At 46.0% G+C, this 20,801-nt stretch overlaps 1 protein-coding gene across 1 annotated transcript in view; it reads left to right on the top strand.

Moving 5' to 3' along the window:
* LOC121286109 (solute carrier organic anion transporter family member 1C1-like) overlaps positions 1-20,801 on the top strand; it is a 106,786-nt gene that overhangs the window by 53,971 nt on the left and 32,014 nt on the right. Inside the window, exon 9 of the mRNA XM_041203099.1 lies at positions 10,225-10,420. Within this exon, the coding sequence (XP_041059033.1) occupies positions 10,225-10,420 (196 nt within the window). The remainder of the gene's footprint in view (positions 1-10,224; positions 10,421-20,801) is intronic.

The raw sequence follows: 20,801 nt of genomic DNA, 5'->3' as shown, positions 1-20,801 counted from the left end.
ACTCTTTCATAATCCCCTCCACAGACACAGTCACATACTCTCTAGCACTCTCTCGCACAGACACAGTCACTCACTCTCTCACATTCCCCCCCACAGATATATTCACTCACTCTCTTGAACTCCCCTCCACAGACACAGTCACTCACCCTCTCACACTCACCCCCACAGATACATTCACTCACTCTCTTGAACTCCCCTCCATAGACACAGTCACTCACCCTCTCACACTCACCCACACAGACACAGTCAGTCACTCACTCTCTCACAACCACCCCCCCCAACAGACACAGTCACTCATTCTTTCACATTCCCCCCCACAGACACAGTCATCACTCTCTCGAACTCCCCCACACTGACAGATTCACTCACACTCTCACAATACCCCCCATAGACACAGTCACTCACTCTCTCGAACTCCCCCACTCAGATGCTGTCACTCACTCTCTCACACTGTCCCCCAGACACTCATTCAATCACTCTTTCACATTCCCACTCACAAATACAGTCACTCACTCTCTCGAACTCCCCCACAAAGACGCAGTCACTCACTCTCTCACACTCCCCCCACACTGACACAGTCACTCACTCTCTCTCACTGTCCCGCACCCACTCAGTCACTCACTTTCTCACATAACCCCCACACATATGGAGTCACTCACTCTCTCACATTCCCCCCACACAGTCACTCACTCTCTCATAATCCCCCCACAGACACAGTTACACACTCTCTTGTACTCCCCCGCACAGACACAGTCACTCATTCTCTCATAATCTCCCCCACAGACACAGTCACTCACTCTCTCGAACTCCCCCACACAGATGCAGTCACTCACTCTCTCAAACAGTCCGCAGTCACTCACTCTCTCACATCCCCCCACACAGATGCAGTCACTCACTCTCTCGAACTCCCCCCCACAGACGCAGTCACTCACTCTGTCGCACTCCCCCCACACATTCATTCACTCATTGTCGCACACCCCTGCAAAATGCAGTCACTCAGAATCTTGCAAACTCCCCCAAGCACTCAATCACAATTCTTGTGGCAGCTTGGCTACTATTATATGATTTCTGCCCACATGTGTGTGGGTTGCACACATGAGTCATGAGCCATCATGTCAATAGATAGTCCTTTTCGTCCAGTAGTCACCCTCTGGTTTGTCACAGTGGCTCAAACACAGATGGCACAGTGGACTGACATTTGATGAAGGCATCATTATCAATGACAGGATAATGGGCATTGACCTGCACAGAGCAGCTGGACATTGAGGGAATGGAATCCCTTTTGGTCACTGTACATCTCAGGGTTGACGTGTCACCTGCAAAGCAACATACATGCGGTCAGTGACAATCTGCACCATGAGGAAATCTCATGAAACATAAGAACATAAGAAGAACATAAGAAACAGGAACAGGAGCAGACCATTCAGCCCTTAGAGCCTGCTCCGCCATTCAATAAGATCATGGCTGATTTTCTTGTGTTTCGATTTCCACATTCCTATCTAACCCTGATAACCTTTGATTTCCTTGCCTAACAAGAATCTATCTACATCTGCCTTAAAAATATTCAATGACCCCGCTTCCAACATCTTCTGTGGCCGAGAATCCCAAAGTTGCACAACTCTCTGAGAGAAAAATTTCTCCTCATCTCTGGCCTATAAGTGCGACCTCTAATTTTAAAACAGTGCCCCCTAGTTCTGGACTCACCCACAAGAGGAAAATCCTTTCGACATCCACCTTGTCAAGGCCGTTCAGGATCTTGTATACTTCAATCAAATCACCTTCACTCTTCTAAATTCCAGTGGAAACAAGCCCTGTCTGTCCAACCTTTACTCATAAGACAACCCATTCATTCCAGGTATCAATCTAGTAAACCTCCTCTGAACCGCCTCCAATGCATTTACATCCTTCCTTAAATAAGGAGACCAAAACTGCACAAAGCATTCGAGGTGAGGTCTCACCAATGCCCTGTATAACTGAAGCATAACATCCTTACTTTTATATTCAATCCCTTTCGTAATAAAGGATAGCATTCCATTTGTCTTCTTAATTACTTGCTATAACTGCATTCTAACTTTTTGTGACTCATGTACTAGAACACCTAGATCGCCATGCACCTCAGAATTATGCAGCCATTCTCCATTTAAGTAATAATCCACTTTTTTGTTCTTCCTGCCAAACTGAACAACTTCACATTTTCCCACATTAAACTCCATTTGCCAGATCTTGTCCACTCACTCAACCGATCTATAACCATCTGCAACCACCTCATGTCCTCTTCACAACATATTTTCTTACTTATCTTTGTATCATCTGCAAATTTAGCTACCATGTCTTCACTCCCCTCATCTAATTCATTGATGTAAATCGTAAAAAGTTGAGGCCCCAGTACAGACCCCTGTGGGACTCCACTTGTCACATCCTGCCAATCAGGAAAAGACCCATTTATGCATGCTCTCTGATTTCTGCCAGCCAGCCAATCTTTTATCCATGTTAATATGTTACCCACTATACCATGCACTTTTATTTTCCGTAATAATCTTTGATGTGGCACCTGATCAAATGCCTTCCGGAAATCTAAGTACAGTATGTCGACAGATTCCCCTTTATCTACTGCATACGTTACTCCTTCAAAAAACTCCAATAAATTGGTTAAACATGATTTTCCTTTCATAAAACCATGCTGACTCTTCCCGATTGCCTTGACCTCTTCTAAGTGCCCAGCCATAACCTCCTTAATGGATCGATTCTAATAACTTCCCCACGACAGATGTCAAGCTAACTGGCGTATAGTTTCCTGTTTTCAGCCTCCCTCCCTTCTTGAATAGAGAGGTTATATTTGCTACTTTCCAATTTGATGGAACCTTTCCAGAATCTAGTGAATTTTGGAAAATTAACACAAACGCATTGACTACCTTATTAGCCACCTCTTTTAAGACCCTAGGATGTAGCCCATTGGTACTCGGAGACTTGCCAGCCCACAGCTCCATCAATTTGCTCAGTATTGTTTCCCTTGTGATTTCAATTTCACCAAGTTCCTCTCTCCCTTTCACCTCCTGATTTGCAGCTATTACTGGAATGTTTTTTGTATTCTCTATAGGGAATGCAGAAGCAAAATATTTGTTCATTTCTTCTGCCATTTCCTTATTATCTACTATTAACTCACCACTGGCACCCTCTAGAGGAGCAACACTCACTTTACTTACTCTTTTCATTTTTAAATACCTTGCTATCCATTTTTACATTTCTAGCTATCTTCCTTCTCATACTCTAATTTCTTTCTCCTGATTAACCTTTTAGTCATTCTCTGCTGTTCTTTATATTCTGTCTAATCATCTGTCCTGCCACTGATCTTTATGGAATTGTCTGCTTTTTCCTTAAGTTTGATGCTTTCCTTAATGTCTTTAGTTCGCCATGGATGGTAGGTCCTCCCATTAGAATCTTCCTTTATAGTAGGAATGTACTTATTCTGAATACTCTGAAATATCCCCATAAATGCCTGCCACTGCTTCTCTATTGATCTATCCTCTAGTCTAGTTGCCCAGTTCACTTCAGTTAGCTCAGCTTTCATACCCACATCGTTACCATTATCTAAGTTTAAGATACCAGTCTTGGACCCACTTTTCTCCCTTTCAAACCGGATGTAAAATTCAATTATATTGTGGTCTCTGCTTCCTGGGGGTGCCTTTACTCTGAGGTCGTTAATTAATCCTGTCACGTTACACGATACCAAGGTTAATATAACCTGCTCTCTGGTTGGTTCCAAAACATACTGCTCTATCTCGAAAGCATTCTGAGAACTCCTCATCCAGGCTATTACTGCCAATCTAATTTTTCCAGCTTATGTGTAGATTAAAATCACCCATGATTATTGCTGTCCCTTTATCACAAGCACACAATAATTTCTCTTGGGGCAGGATTTTGCCTTTGGCGGGAGTACTCAGAGGGGGCGGTCAGGAAGCCGACCGCCGCCCACGATCAGCTCCGCACCGCGATTTTACACAGGCGGGCCAATTAAGGCCTGCCCAGCGTGGAATGCGAGCGGTAGTGCTCATCACTGCCTGTGCAGGTGGGGGATGGGCGTGGGGAGGTGGTGGTGGGGGGGTGGGGGGGGGGGTTGTGGAGGGTGAGCGGGCCTCACACGATCTTCACGCATACATGTGAAAGAGCGCTTTAATCTCCCTGAGGCACAGAGCTGCCTCGGGTGGGGTGGGGGGTTGGGGGGGATCGGTGGTGAAGCACTGTTTAAAAAAAATGAAGAGAATAAAAATGTCATAAAACATGTCCCATTATGTGACCCTGTCACATGATGGGACATGCCATTAATTTTGATTTGCTTTAAGAAATCTCATCCCACCCGTGGATGAGGTTTCCTCAAAATTGCAAAGGCCGCATTGGCATTTTCGCCTACCCACCGAACGTAACGTTGGGCGGGCAGCGTAAATTTGAAATTGGTGACCTTGTTAAAGGCCTTAATAAGCCCTTTACTTATTGGCGGGCATGCAGCCTCTCTGGCACACGCCTGCTGAATGAAATGTCGCAGGACTACGCAATGATGTCAGGAGACTTGCCTGATGTCATCGCGTGTCATTTTACACTCGGCTGGCTCGGGCACGCGCCCGCCCACCCGCCGAGCTCAATGTTCTGCCCTTGGATACTTTATCCCACATTATGGTTACTGTTAGGGGGTCTGTAGGCCACTCCCACTAATGACTTCTTTCCCCTACTATTCCTCATCTCCACCCAATCTGATTCTACATCCTGATCTCCTGAACCAAATTCATCTCTAACTATTGCACCAATGCCCTCTTTGATTAACAGTGTTACCCCTTCACCGTTGCCTAACTTCCTATTCTTTTTGAATGTCATGTACCCTTCAATACTAAGGACCCAATCATTGTCATCCTGCAGCCACAACTCTGTAATTGCTGTCAGATCATATTTATTTACTTCAGTGTTGGCCATCAATTTATTTACTTGGTTATGAAGGCTACATGCATTCAGATAGAGTCTTCAGTTTTGTCTTTTTGTTACGTTTGTACCATCTGTCTTGAGTGTTGATGTATTCTTAGATTTTTTTCTCTCCGTCTCTTCTTGCCATTCTCTGACCCTCATTTCTCATATTACTATTTTGCTCTCCTGTTTTGACTCTACACCTTGAATTACTACCTCTACCCAAGGTTGATCCCTCACCCCTCTTGTTTAGTTTAAAGCCCTCTCTACTTCCCTTGTCATGCGATTTGCAAGGACACTCGTCCCAGCATGGTTCAGGTGTAAACCATCCCAATGTTACAGCCCCCACTTTGCCCAGTACAGATGCTAGTGCCCCACAAACCAGAACCCACTTCTCCCACACCAGTCTTTGAGCCATGCATTCACCTCTAATCCTATTTGCCCTATGCCAATTTGCACATGGCTCAGGTAATAATCCAGAGATTTGAGGTTCTGCTTCTTAATTTGGTATCTAGTTCCTCATACTGACTTTGCAGAACCTCTTTCCTAGTTCTACCTATGTTATTGGTACCTATATGACAACTGGATCCACCCCCTCCCATTGCAAGTTCCTCTCCAGTCCTGAGCAGATGTTCCGAATCCTGGCACTGGGCAGGCAACACAGCTGTCTGGACTCTCACTCTTTGCTGCAGAGAACAGTGTCAATCCCCTTCACTATACTATCCCATACCAGCTCTACATTCCTTTTTGCTCCTCTGGCTTGAACAGCTTCCTGTACCACAGTGCCATGGCCAGTCAGCTCATCCACCTTGCAGACCTCACTTTCATCCACACAGGTTGTGAGCACCACAAACCTGTTTGACAATTGCAAAGCCTGAGGCTCCTCCCCTACTGTTTGCTCGGTCCCATTACCTGCCTCACTGAGTCACATCCTCCTTTCCCTCAATGCTGACCAAAACAGATAACCCTCTTTTAAGAGGTGTGACTGTCTTCTGGAACAAAGTATCCAGGTATTTCTCCCCCTCCCTTATGTTGCGCAGCGTCTGCATTTCAGCTTCCAGATCAATAATCCTCTCCAGAATTCCCCAAGCTACTTACACTTCCTGCAGATGTATTGTCATGGATCGCCTTGGCGTCCAAAAGCTCTCACACCTCACAGCTGCAACATAACACCTGTCCTGCCATTCTAACTGTTATTTAATTTATGTTAACTTTCTTTCTTTCTATGTATGCTACAATATACTGTGTTTATTGAATGCTACTATCACTGACAACTAAGGTTATACGCTTTTTTAACTGCACGGTATTTCTTCACACTCTTTTATCCTGTGTCTCCATTCTCCACATGCTCCTTTATCCTGTCTCTCCTCCGCTCTCCTCGCGCTCTTTTATCCTGTGTTTCTGCTCTCTTTGTGTTCTTTTATCCTCTGTCTCTACCACTGTCTTCATGGTCCTGTGTTGAGCATTAAAATAACACCTCCTCCTCCAGGTACCATGCCCTAAGAGGGCATTGGCAACCATGGGCATCCATTGGATTGGTCCATGATAATGCTTGGCAAAGTACTGCAATGGTTTGCCGTTGCCTCCTGCAGTATGGCCGACCAGGAAACTCTCCCATTCTTACCACCTGCCATCAAGCATATTTGAAGGATTTACAAGCTGATAATCAACGAGCTTGACCACATTATAAATGCACTTACTGTGGCCATCAAGTCCTGAAGTCCTTGAATGCAAAGCTTCTGGCCCAGAGATAGGGATGCTACCACTGTGCCACAAGACCTCAAAATGACACCACTAGCATCAAATCAGTGTTACGCACTGATTGAATTCATGATCTGCATACTCTGCATACCTTGGATGCACACTTCCTGCACATGTGCTAGCGCCCCCGTCAAAATAGCATGAGACATGTCCAGCATGAGAAGTGTAAATGCACACTGCAGACACCATTTTGGAGGCAAGTTGTTGCTCAGTCGAATTTTGTGGCCATTGTGTTCTTAGTTGTTCGATTCCTGTTCAGAAGGCAAATTCCCACTGAAACTGAATAGTTTGGAGTATAAATAGACAAGGTGGGTTAAATGGCCTGTCTCTGTATATTCTTTGCAATATGTACTGGCAATAAAATACCTCCAGAGTTTTCATCTTGCTGACACAAGTTAGTTCTATAATCTTGTTTGAGTTTATCACAGGAACATGGAAAATGGGCACCTGAAATTTCATCCAGCTTTCCCCCTCATCCTGTAGATCCCCTGGAAAAGGGTGGGATTTATGTAATTCCTCCAGAATTCTTAGCGTTCTGCCAAATTCCGAAAGGAGATGGGAAATGGATGTGAAATTTCAGGACCATTGTTCTTTGGTTCTCCACAGTTCTTTAACTCTACTTCATAAAACTACATCTTACAGAGCTGCTCATTTACATATAATACAGCAACAAATGCCATGTGGTCACTTTTTTTGATTCTGGTATGAATTGTGGAGCAAGTGGGCATTGCAGGTTTTAGACCTGATGATTTGCTTCAGGCAGGGCACATTCAGACCTCCACAGCCCACCTGATTAGCACTGAAGAAGTGAACTGCTTGGATATGTCTGATCTGTATTGGGGACTCACAACCTTACCAACAAAAGGCCCAGTACACCACAAATACTGCAGCTGTGTATTAAGGCTTGTGGAGGCAATCTTGCTTCATTTTTACACTAGGCAGCACATAAACCAATGAAGTTGCCCAAAAGCTGTGAGATGCTCCCCTAAATGAACAACAGTGAAGGAACAGCGATATAGTTCCAAGTCAGAATAGTGTGTGGCTTGGAGGGGAACTCGGAGATGGTGGTGCCCCCATGCATCTGCTGCTGGTCCTTCTAGGTTGTAGTGGTTGTAGGATTAGAAGGAATTGTTAATTGTAGCATGATGCTTTGCATAAGCACTGAGAAGTGGGGTGTCCAAACCATGAATGCCACACTATCTCAGCTGCAGAGCCTATTCTTTACCTAGACTTTGTACAAGGGTTGTGTTGACGGGGAAGTTGATGCCTCACCCTTATGCGAAGGGCCAGTAGCGTTTTTATCATGCTCTTTAATCACAATCTGTTCACTAATGCTGCCAATGCATGCACTCAAGCACAAGAACACAACTCATTTTGTATGTGATATAACTATTGGAAGGTAAATGTGCAATAGCAGCAATCTCGACAAACACCCTGAATTTCTCAAACACATCAGAGCAGGGATTGTCACTGAATCTCATTCGACTACACACCAGATCAGATATATTCACTCTGGGATCTCTGCTTCGGGATCATCACAAGTGTACCCCTGATGACTCTCAAAGCACAGACCAGAGTCTCCACACGTACCTTTTCTTCATCTAGCCCCATTAACATATCCTCCCATACCTCAAGTGTTTGCTTAGCTTGCCTGGTGTTTGTCTCAACCACTCCTAGAAGTGAGATCCACATTTTAACCATTCCCTGGGTAAATAAGTTTCTCCTGAATTTCCGATAGGATTTAACGGTGATTACCATTATTTATGGCTGCAGGTTTTGGTCTCCCCCCACAGGTAGAAACATCTTCTCTATGGCCAGAGTTTTACGTACCACAGGTGGGCGCGCGCCCCACCTGAACGAGCATGAAATCGTGCAAGGTGACGTCAGGCCAGCATCCCAAAGTCATCACGTATTCGTGCGATATTTCACTCGGCAGGCGCACACAAAAATTGGAAGACTGCCCGCCAACAATGAAGACGGTAATTAAGCCCATTAACAGCCCAACTGTCAGCAATTTTTCATGGACCATCCAACCACACTGTTGACGGGCAGGCTGATCGACCAGGCTGGCTTCACCTTTTTGATGGAACCTCATCCAAGGGCGGGATGAAATCTCCATTAGGATTTAAAATAAAAATAAATATTTGGGGACAGTAATTTTATGAGGTTTGGCTGTCAGGTGCTTGATTGTGCTGCAGGGACATTTTTGTACCATTTTTGTGCTTTCTTTTATAATTTGGAGGCCTGCAGCTCCCAGAGGCTTCAGGGAGCTCAGTGGAAGCGCTCACCCAAGCCCGCAGTGACGTCATCGCCCGCCCTCTTCCTGCCCCCAATGGCAGTGCTGAGCCTTTCTCTGGTCACATTTCACACTGGCTGGCTGTTAATTGGCCAGCCTGCGTGAGATCGCAGTCGAGGGCCGATCGCAGGCAGAAGTGCATTTCGCGTCTGCTTCCAGGACCACCAATCGCTTGCGCCCAATGAGCGCAAAATTCAGGCCTATGTCTACCCTGTTAAATGCCTTCATGATATTAAAGGCCTCTATTAAGACACCTGTCAGCCTATTTTTCATAGAGAAAGAGGCCTCTAGTTCGCCCTTTCTTGATAAATATAATTTCTTGCTTTTGGTATCATTCTTGCAAATCAGCTTTGTCCCCCTCTCCAGCACCTCTATGCCCTTTCAGTAATGTTAAAGCCAGATACGAGCACAGCACCATGCACTGCCATTTTCGATAACCAGATTAGATTCAAATTATCCAACGTGTCAAAGTTTGTGACAGAAATGGAAGCTGCCCTCTTGTCACCTAGCAATTGAATGGTCTGTTCGGAAAGATATTGACATGGTCAGTGGGTTTTGCTAAAATATTTCAAACCATTGAGTTGTGTGAAACACCATAAATATTGAGCGAATGAATGCCAAGTGGAAAAAGAATCCAAAGTGTCCCACAGCTGCAATGACTATCATGTGAAAAGCAGTGGAGAACATGATTACTGGGTCAATAGGCAGTAAACAGATTTATTATTGTTGGAGTGTAACGAATTGAGTGCACCTCAATGGAAAGGAGCTCAATGGAATAATGATAGGAGGTGATCAATTCGAGTGCTAATGTTCATAACACAGAAAGTATACAACCTAAACACAATGATAGTTGGAATTAAATTAATAGCAATAGAATACATAAAGGAGCTATCCTTTATAGAATGCTATCTTACCATTTGATACAATAAACGGCAACTTTGGCCATCAGCTTCTGCACTCGTTAACCGTTGATTTTTTTCACATATGCACTGCACTTGGTGGAAAATAATGGGCAAGCCAGTGCACCAAACAAGGAAACCCCCACCCCCTCAGTCGCCACCTTCTATTCCTTCTGAATATCTCAGTTACTCATGTTAGGCACCTGACTGGGCTGTGAGAAGCCAACTTTTCAAGGACGAGTGTAAGAACACAAGCTACGCGTGAGAAAGTATGATGATTGGGTTAATATGGTGCTAACACAAGCATCTTTTTTCCAGGAATTGTCAATGTTCCTCCCGTGGCAATTGGGATTTTCTGCGGAGGGTTTGTGATGAAGAAATTCAAGATAGACGTGATTGGAGCTACGAAGTTCTGCATCGGGACTTCTGTTTTTTCATGGATGTTTCTCATCTTATTTTTCACAATGGGCTGCCAGAATTCTTCAGTGGCGGGTTTGACAGCCTCCTATGTGGGGTAGGTATTGTTCTAGGAAAATAACGGCGAGGCAGCCGCTGTGTGTATGTGTGCATATGTATGTGCACCTCTTGGCATGTCACATAACATATGTGGGTATTCACTGCTTGTTGTCCATCTGCATCATTATTTATTTAAATTGACCTTTACCCATGCTGACAGGTCAAGGCCTATAGCGCAGGACATCAGCAAGGCTGAATGAAGCAAAAAGTATTCATGCTAGCTTGCTTTAAGAAAATAAAATCAAGTCTTATATTAACATAATGCCTTACATGACCTTAGGGCATCCCAAAGCAATTTACAGTTGATAAAGCTCTCTGCAGCAGAATTCTTGGGTGTCCTTGACCACATGAGATGGCAACTTCCTACCTCCTGTCCTACTGCGGACCATCCCCAATGTGTCACCATGTGCAGATGCTGCCACTGCGCTATTCTTTTAAGTTAGCTGCAGTGTCAGTGTCTGATCTGGTGGCTGTGAGTGTGAAATTTAGTAACAGTGCACCTCCTTCACTGCTTTCTTCTTGCTGTTCCTCCACTACCTTCCAGGTTTCACTTCAAAAGGAGAAAGGCATAAAGGGTTAGGTTAAAAGCAAAAAACTGCAGATATTGGAGATCTGAAATAAAAACAGAAAGTACTGACAAAACTCAGCAGGTCTGGCAGCATCTGTGAGAGAGAAACAGAGTTAATGTTTCGAGTTCAGTATGACTCTTCATCGGAACTGGGTTAGATTATTGTACGTGTAGGGGGTAAGTAAGAGTTGCATCTTCAGCTTTTAAATCAGAAGGGTGTGTGGGATAAGTGTTAATGGTATGTGAGAAGGAGGATTAGGTATGAACATACCATCGTCTTTGATGGCTTTAGACCCACCACTGGCCATGGTCCCAGCAATGGGTATCCCAATGCCAACCAGCACCCATCTCTGCCGGGTGTGAGGTGTGGTTAGGATACGCAGCCGTACCTCTCCTTCTCCGGTTAGCTCCTGCTCCTTCCGGGCATGCGTCACCTTTTCCTGCACGAGAGTGGAAAGTGTGTCAGTGAATGAGGTGAATCTGTTTAAGTCATGTTCCTGTCATGGTAGAATAACTCGCAGTGTGTGCAAGCTGTGAGTTGTGGCTTTAACAGTGCTAAGAGTGAGGGTGCGGTGCAGCGTATGAATGTCAGATATGAGTCCTGATTGATAGATATTGTTGGTAGGAGAATGATGGGGATGTGATGATTTGATTAGTATCTGAGGACATAGCATTTGAAGATGCATTTTCTGACTTTGACCTCTGGTGTGGGGTCACTAAACTTCTTACAACACTGCATCCTACTCCTTGGGCTCAACTCCTGGCAATGACCTCTGCACCTATTTGATCCCAGTAACTTCTGAGTTTGTGCCTCGAGGGCCTCTTAGTTTGCTAAGGGTACAGACTTCTCCTTCAAGGCCGTCTGTGCAGTGTCTGAAAAACCTGGAGCTCGTACTTTCCCAAATTGCACCATTTTTCAGTGTTTCATGGGTCAGATTCACTTCCTACATGGCTGCCCAGCACCTGCTGCAGCCAAAATGCACCTGCCCTTTAAGAAATCCAAGCAAGATTTAACTGGTGTTAGCCTCTCAAGGTTTAAACCCCTGTTGAAAAATCCAACCAATCGTCAGCATGTTTAGTACTGGGTGCTGAAATAATTTAAAACAGTTGGGATACTGCCTGTATTACATTGGCCGGGAGTGGCTTCATTGCAAATTTCAATCTTGGCACCCTGTTCTGAGATGATCAAATTTAGCTCCCAACCTGTTTTAGAGAAGTTGGTTAAGGAATAACTATTGGGGTAGGACACCAGGGAGAACACCGCTGCTCCTCTGCAGTTGTGCCATGCCCACTTCAGGTGGCAAATAAATGCCACCTCAGAAAGAGGACACCTGTGATAATGCAGCACTCTCTCAGGGCTGCACTATAGTGTCAGCCTAGGTTTTGCGCTCAAGTCTGTGGTGAGGAATTTGAACAGATTTCTGACTTAGCGGCACAAGTACTGCCACTGAACCATGGCTGACATAGAAGAAAGCTAAAGATCAGGGTGGGCCGGATTTGGCCCTTTGCTCAATTTCATCCAGCCCGCAGCAAGATTTCTAAAAATATAGACCAATGGCAGAAGTGCCTTCAAAATAGCATTTACCATCATTGTTACGAATTTGTTTTGGATGAAAGCGTCAGTTAAGTTACTATAATAATATTTAACAATAGAATATTCAAGTTCAGCTATCGCATTCAAACAGCGGATGAGTTGAATGTTTCTGTATTCTCCCTAAAATAACGAAATTAAGTTAATCTTTGTGTGTGTGTGGCCCGTGACTGATTTTGCCTAAATGTGAATGGCCCATGACAAGAGAAAGGTTCCCCACCATCCCCAACCACCCTGCCCCCTCCCGCTGTAGATTGTGAGAAAAGTTAAGAATGGGGGAAGAAATGAGTTCCACACTTTTGAATAACTGGGAAAGAATGAGTGTAAGACAGCGCAGTGGCCTTGACAATGACCCTACGAGGATGTAGCGATGAAGAGGAATGTGTAAATGGTTGCAGCTTAAGAGAAACAAGAGAACATAGTTGGAAGTGCGCATGGCAGGTGGATTGGCTGGAGTTAATAAAACAGATAGAACAAGAGAGGTCATGACAGCCAGGGGAGGAGAGAGGTTGAAGGTTAAAGGTGAAAGAAGACGGAGATGAAAAGAAATTTTGTTGTGAATCTTTAGGAGTCTGTTTCCCAAGACAGTGTTGGAGGCAGGGCCATTGATTATTTTTAAGGCAGAGGTAGATAGAATCTTGACTAACAAGGGAGTCAACGGTTATCGGGTGCAGGCAGGAAAGCGGAGTTGAGGCCACAATCAGATCAATTGATGTCATTGAATGGTGGAGCAGGCTTGAGGGGCCAAATGGCCTCCTCCTGCTCCTAATTTGTATGTTCGTATGTAAAAGTTTATTCTTGTGTCCTGTACAGAAATGCAATAGAGATACATGAACAATATGCTCAGATAAAGAAGCAATAGTGAAGTCCTGGATGAATTTATGAAATAGACCTTTCTCACTTTCTGAAAATTCCTCAGGTATTATCTGTGTGCTCCTGATGGAGTTGGTGTCTATTTTTAAACATGTTTTGCTTACACACTTTATAATACTAATGACTTAGGTCAGCTTCGGTAGAAACAAAGTCAGAAAATGCTGGACACACACACCAACATCAGCTTCAGTTTATGTGGATCTTCTAACATAGGAAAACATCCCAAGTCGCTTCAGCAGATTGGAATCAATCAAACGCTGATGCTAAATCAAATAAGAATGCATGAGGGCAGGGGAGTGAGTTATAGAGGTAAAGAGATTTAAGAAGGGATGTCTGTGAAACTAAGGCATAGATGGATGAAGACATAGCCACCCAGCAAGAAGGCAGTAGGGATGGGAAAAAGGTCAGAGCTGAAGGAGCGTAGAGTTCACTGAGGTATGAAAGAGGCTGTAGCAACAGGGAGGAGGAGTGCCACGGAGCAATCAGAACTCAAAAATGAGCGTTTTAAAATCAAGCCATTGCCAGACTGGGAGTAAATTCAGGTCAGCAAGCACAGGTGGACAGGAAGGAGTTGGGTGTGAATTAGGATATGGGCTGCAGAGTTTTAGCTGAGGTTAGATTTATGGAGGGTGGGAGATGGGAGGCTGGCCAGGAAAGTATTGGAATAGTCAGGTCTGTGGGAAGAACAAACAAGTTAACATTTCAGGTATAGACCCCTTGTCAGAACTGCATAAATGGAGAGGTCTAATTTGATTTCTATCATCTGATCATATTTCATGTCATGACTAATGTTCTTCAATTTCTCTGCACTCCTGGCGTGCAAGAAGGCAACATTAGCGTTATGATCTGCATCATCTTCAAATCGTCAACAGGTTAATGGTCCACCCACTGTGACATTTAAACATGTGCTTGCAATTGCATTCTTCAGTAATATATTGAATAATTATGGTGAAGCTTTTCACTATATTTATAAATGACATAGATGAAGGAATAGAGACCAGTATAACTACGTTTGCTGATGAAATCAAGTGAAGCAGAACAGTGAATAATGTCGATGGGAGCAGAATGTTGCAAAGAGACATTGCAAAGTTAATTGAGTGGCAAAAGTTGTGGCAATTGGAGATTCAACGTGGGGAAGTGTTAGGTCACTATGGACCTAAGAAAGGAAGATCAGAGTCTTCTCTAATTGGTGGCAAGCTGGAACTATGGAGGAGCAGAGCGATACAAGGATCCAAATACAGAAATCACTAAAAGCTGGTGGACATGCACGAGTAATAAGTTAAAAGGCATATGGAAAGTTGACCTTTATTTCAAGGGGACTGGTATTTTAAGAGTTGGAAGTTTTGCTACAGTTAAAAAGAGCTCCGTAAATTTCCAATCGGATTCAGTTCTGTGCACTGCACCTCAAGAAGGATATATTAGCTTTGTAGATGGTGCAGCACTGATTCACCTGAATAACACCAGGTTTAAAAGTTATGAGGCCAGGTTACATTGACCAGGCTTGTATTCCCTTGAGTATAGCAAAGTAAGGGGTGATGTAAGGTGTATAATATTATTGAAAAATTTGATAGGGGAGAGAGGGTAAAACTATTTCCTCTGATGGGCAAATCCAGAACCAGGAGGCAGAACATTAATGTAAGAGCAAGAAAGTTCAAGTGTGATGTCAGGAATTGCTTTACAATTGTTGTTGCTGCTTATCCGACATCCAGTATGGAATGATCACAAATTTCCCCCAACTGCATAATGGAAAGATTGAAGCCATTGGCTGGGAGTTTCCAGCCCCATTGGCATCGGTGGTCATGGTGGGCAGGGGAGGGAACAATAGGACGAGAAAGCCAAAAATTGGTTTCACACTGGAGTAAAAGCACAGCGGGATCATTCACCGGTGTCCACCATGGTAGAACGCCAATCCCGCTGGAGGCCGTCGTGAACCCGCTTTGCATCCCACTAATGGGATGCAAAGTAAGGCCCAACCAGGATCATCCCACATGCCAGATTTACCGGGAAAACATGCTGGCTCAGAACGCGTCCGAACAGGTGAGACGTGCAGAAGTTGGTACTTACCCTTGGGGCCTTGCTGAGATCGCGGACATCCAAGGAGAACAAGATGCTGGAGCCCAACAGCTACTGGACCCTCGAGGAACACATGCATCGGATGCTGGGTGGGTTCTCAGGGGCATGGCTCCGCTGTGAAGCGGTTCTCAGCAGGTGGGAGGTCTCCGTTGATCTCTCAGGTCTGCTTCGGAACATCCCAGTCTTGGCCATGGGCTGCTATGGATGATTGGTGAAGGGAGGAAGAGGAAGGTCCAGCTATGAGTGGGAGAGGGAGGTGTAGCAGGGGGAGGATGGGAGAGGTTGGTCTATGTTTGACTGGGAGAGAAAGATGCATTGTGGGGGGGGGGTGGTGGTGAGGTTGGGAGGGAGGGAACGAAGATGTGGAGGGGGAAGAGGCTGGGAGGGGGAACAAAGGTGTTGGGGGTGAGGTTTGGAGGAGGGATGAAGGTGTCGGGGGGTAAGGTTGGGAGGAGTGGGGAGAAGGGAGTGGGGGGAGGAGGACGTAATGGGGGAGAATGCAGCAACTGGGGAGGTGGTTCTAAGGTGAGGAGGAAGGTGTAAGGGCAGGACTTCAGGAAGAGTCAGGAGTTTGGGGGGAGGAAGGAGTTTGGAGGGGGATAGGAGTCCAGGGGAGGAAGGACTTCAGAGGGCAGAAGCACTTCGGAGGGGGGAAGGAGTCTGGAGAGAGGAAGGAGTTCAGAGGTGGGAAGGAGCAAAGTTGCAGGACGGAGTAATGGGGGGATGTCAAGGTAAACATGCAAGGGAGGAGTCTATGCCTCCTGAGGAGCAGACTGAGGGCAGGCATGGTAGGAGGGAATGGGGAATGGTGAGTATGAGAGGGGTCAGAGTGAGCCGGAAGGGTGGGAGGATGAGGGTGTGACTGTAGCGGTAGAAGGAACAGCGAGGATGGATAGTGGGGACTCGGAGGCAGATACGGACCCAGGGGGTGGGAAGGTGGTGATCAGGGAGGTCAATGTGGATGGGTTTGGGATTTTCAGGTAGGTAGTGAATGTGCACATTCACCTGGGCATCCCCAAAGAAAAAGGGTTCTGGGTGGAGGTGATGGTGGGGAGGTGGAAGGTGATGCCGGGGGGTCAACAGTGTTGGGGGAGAGGACATGGGTGACTGGGAGAGGGGAAAGGATAGGGGAGCTGAGTAGAAATAAGGTGAATAAGTTGCGTTCTTTCTAGTTGAATGTGCTTGTATTCAAGTGAGCTAGAGGTTAATTCATGAACAAGATGAATTGAAAGGGAGAGGCGGGGAGAGATATTCTTTTCATAGCATTTGGGGGAGGGGAGCGCCTTGATAGCTTTCAATTGATGAACAAGGCGACATGGAATTCAGAAGAAAACAATGGAAGTATGTCCTCAATTTTTATAGTTAAGAACTTCAAACAAGTCTTTTTGGGGGTGATTGAGGAGTTAGCAGGGGTTGAGGGAAACTGTTGGCTATTGGTGAGATGACGCAGGTGTTAACTTTGCATTCAAGGGAAGCCGCAGGAAAAGGAGCACATGGCAGAGAACAGAACCAGTGTTCTGTCCTCTGAAACGATATTTTGATACACTCAAATATGTTTGCATTGGTCTTTCACAATAAATGTAAGGTCAAAGCATAAAGTTCCCTGGTGAATGAGGGTGTAAAAGCATCAGCACTGAACTGAATATTTGTTGCAATTTTAGCCTATATTGTGAAGAAAATTATTTTTGACAGCGTTACCTTTTTAAATTTGTGTTCATTAAAATAAATGTACAGGTTTGTTGCTCCAAAGGTGAAAAAAAATGTGACAACTACCATTTTACACAAATTGGAAGTAAGTAGAGCCTCATCCTGTACGGGCACAGGTGCTGCATGGGAGGGTGACCAGTGGGTGGGTGGAGATACAGGTTGGCTCAGATGAACCCCAGCAGGCAGCATTGAAAATGCTCAGGACAGTGAGATCAGTGTGATGCTTATGAGAATGCTTGAACGAAGCTCCGAAAGGCCCTGCCACACACACACTTCTCCCTCCAGGATCACTTGTGGTCCGGCTGCCTGCTGCTGAACTGCTAGTGGGGGTGGGGAGAATGCAGGGGAGGACTCACAAAGCCAGTTAATAAAGCTGAAAGACACCATTACACATTATTCAATGAAAGTGAATATATTTTCAGGTTATAAATTGACAAAATGTGTTCACCTGTGCAACCAACTGTGATCAGAATTTCTTAACTTTTCTAGGCCTATCACTTCTAGGTGCTGCCCTGCCATGCGCAGCAGGGGTGGATTGCGAGTAGTTGGCCCTGTTGCCTCTGATAACTTTGGCGTGAGTCCTCTGGCGAGATGAGGCCTTGATGGCCCCGGTTTGCTTTGGCTGTCCTCCTGTGGGCCAGCTGCTCCCTCTGCGATGAGGGCGAGGTTAAGGCGGTCACAGGAAAAGGGGACTTGGAGGGAGAGCACAGCCTCTGAGATTCCTGAGTGGATGGCCCAGGGGTGTCTAGCTGCCACTCCTCCACCCTTCGAGTACCCAAGGGCCCGGCCTGACTCCTTGAGGGGAAGAGGCACCTGGAGGTACATCGATGTGCCCTGTTTCCCTCTCACACTGCCACTGCAGGAACTCAGCCATGGCTACCTAATGGAGTGCAGGTCTGCACATATCTCCGTGTTCTGCTGGACCAGGGTCTCCATGGTGCGTGCCATCGTTCCCATGGAGACCTCCATACATGCACATGTGGGCATCACTTCATCAGAGAGCAGGTGGACACACTCCTTCAACTCGTGTGCTACTCTACTGAGGGCTTCCAACAGCTCTATGATATTCCCACACCTTCTGCTGACTCTCCAGTTGGAGAATTGGAAGGCTGAATCCAGGGGCTCGTCATCTGACTCGGACCTCACAGATGCCTCTTCCCCAGCAGTCTTCCAAGTGTCGGGAAGCTTGACTGAACCTGCCTCTTCTTGTTGTGGACAAATGTCCGTGCAGTGACCACCAGATTGTGAACCTGAGCCTGCTCTAGATCCGAAGTGTGTGTCTCTGCGCTGGTGGAGGGTGTGGGTAAGCGCTATGAAGGGCCTTCCAGGTTGCTTATTTCCAGCTTTTCAATGGAGGAGCTGCCCTCTTGGCTGGAGGTGAGGACATGGATGGAGCTGAGGGATTGGCTGGCTGGTGTTGGTCGCTTGGCAGAGCTCCCTGTGAACCAAAGTAGAGATTAGTGCATGGCAGTAGAGTCAAAAGCAGGAGAGAGAGCTCTCATAGTTGCATTGAGAGAGGGATGATGTAGTGAAGAATCCTCACAAGCACATTCGCCAGTGACCTTACCGTTGCTGCAGGCATGGCCAACATCGTCACCAGTCAGTGCCATGGTACACTCCTCAGAGTGAGTGAGAGGTCTAATGTAGGCCACCCCAGCCCTGATCTGGGACCTCTCCCTGCTGTTGTGAGCCAGCTTCTCCCACTTGAAAACAGATGGAGAGAGTGTGAGCAGGACACATGGCACTGAGTGGAATGTTTGTGTGGTGAGAGGAGACATGAACGGGATGAGAACGCAAGCTCCAGAGGATATGATGGAGATGTGAGGGTGTGTGTGAGAGTTAGTGGTGTTGTCCATTGAGGTGTGAGATCCCTGTGGGTGTGTGATGGGTTTGTGAGTTGAGAGTGATGAGGTAGTTGACTTGCCCTGATGGAACGGATGAGAGCATTCATCCTCTTCCTGCACTGGATGGCTGGCCTCCTTTGTGCTCCTGTGGCACTGACCACCATTGCCATCACCTCCCAGACCGGATTGGTGACTCTGGTGGACTCCCGCAGCCAAAGCAGTGGTAGAGGACATTGTGGTGGCCTTCCATTGCAGCCAGCAGGCGCCTGAGAAATGCATCACTAAATTTGGGGGCTGCCATCTTCTTTGCTTTCGGTCCATCTGTCGCCTGGAGCAGGCCCGGCCTGTAGACATGAAACAGGCTGCAGTCTGGTGCGCTTTAAATATGGCGCCTGGAACGAGGAAGCACTGGGGTCATGGCGAAGCGGGCAAATCAGAGCCTGCCCACAAGCAATCCAGCATGTTCCCCGTGAATGCATAATAAATGAAAGGGGACATGCTCAGAATGGAATGATACAGCGCGATTGGCCGCCAATGCCGCCCATTGTCTTTGGTCCCTGTCACAACATCCGTTTGCTAGCCTCCAACTCCATACCCCTGTCTGGCAACTGTCGGATGCTGAACCAGACTGTTTGCAACTTCGGTGTTACATTAAACTCTAAAATGATCTTCCGACCACATCATCAACAGGCCTGCCTATATCAAACTTCATAAGACTACATGACTCTGACTTGGCCACTGCCTCAAGTCATTGCTGCCTCTATACTTGACTATTCCAACAAACTCTGTTCAGCCTCCAATCTTTCACCCTCCATAAATTTGACATTATCCAATACTCTCCTGCCTATACACTGACTCGTGCCCAGTCCCAATCACATTAGACTAGAAGACTTCATGCACTGAGGCAGACAAAGCCTGAGGCCCTAAACTCTGGAATTCATCCCTAGACTTCTCTGCCTCTTTACCTCTTCTTACTCTTTTAAGACATGCCTTAAACCCTAACCCTTGACCAAGTTTTTGGTCATCTGCCCAAGTCCATGGATGCTATAAAGCTAGGTGGGAATGATTGTTGTAAGGAAGATGTAAAGCGGCTGCAGGAGGATTTGGACAGACCTAGCGAATGGGTAAGAATATGGCAGATGAAATATAATGTGGGAAAATGTGGTTATCCACTTTGGTAGAAGGAACAGATGTGCAGAGTATTTCCTAAATGGTAAGAGATTAGAAAGCGTAGATGTACCAAGGGACCTGGGTGTCCTTGTCCATAAGTCACTGAAAGCTAACATGCAGGTGCAACAGGCAATTAGGAAGGCTAATGGAATATTAGCCTTTATCACAAGAGGATTTGAGTACAGGAGTAGTGAAGTCTTGCTTCAATTGTACAAAAGCTTGGTTAGACTGCACCTGGAGTACTGTGTGCAGTTTTGGTCCCCTTACCTCAGAAAGGATATTATTGCCATCGAGGGAGTGCAACGAGGGTTCACCAGACTTGTTCTGGGGATGGCGGGACTGTCTTATCAAGAGAGATTGGGGAAACTGGGCTTGTATTCTCTAGAGTTTTGAAGAATAAGAGGTGATCTCATTGAAACCTACAAAATACTTAAAGGAATAGACAGGTAGATGCAGGTAAGGTGTTTCCCCTGGTTGGGGAGTCTAGAACCAGGGGACACAATTTCAAAATAAGGGGGAAGCCACTTAGGACTGAGGTGAGGAGAAATTTCTT

Source organism: Carcharodon carcharias, chromosome 13, assembly GCF_017639515.1.
Source record: "Carcharodon carcharias isolate sCarCar2 chromosome 13, sCarCar2.pri, whole genome shotgun sequence".
Classification (NCBI taxonomy): domain Eukaryota; kingdom Metazoa; phylum Chordata; class Chondrichthyes; order Lamniformes; family Lamnidae; genus Carcharodon; species Carcharodon carcharias.
This window is presented reverse-complemented; position numbering and strand designations above follow the sequence as displayed.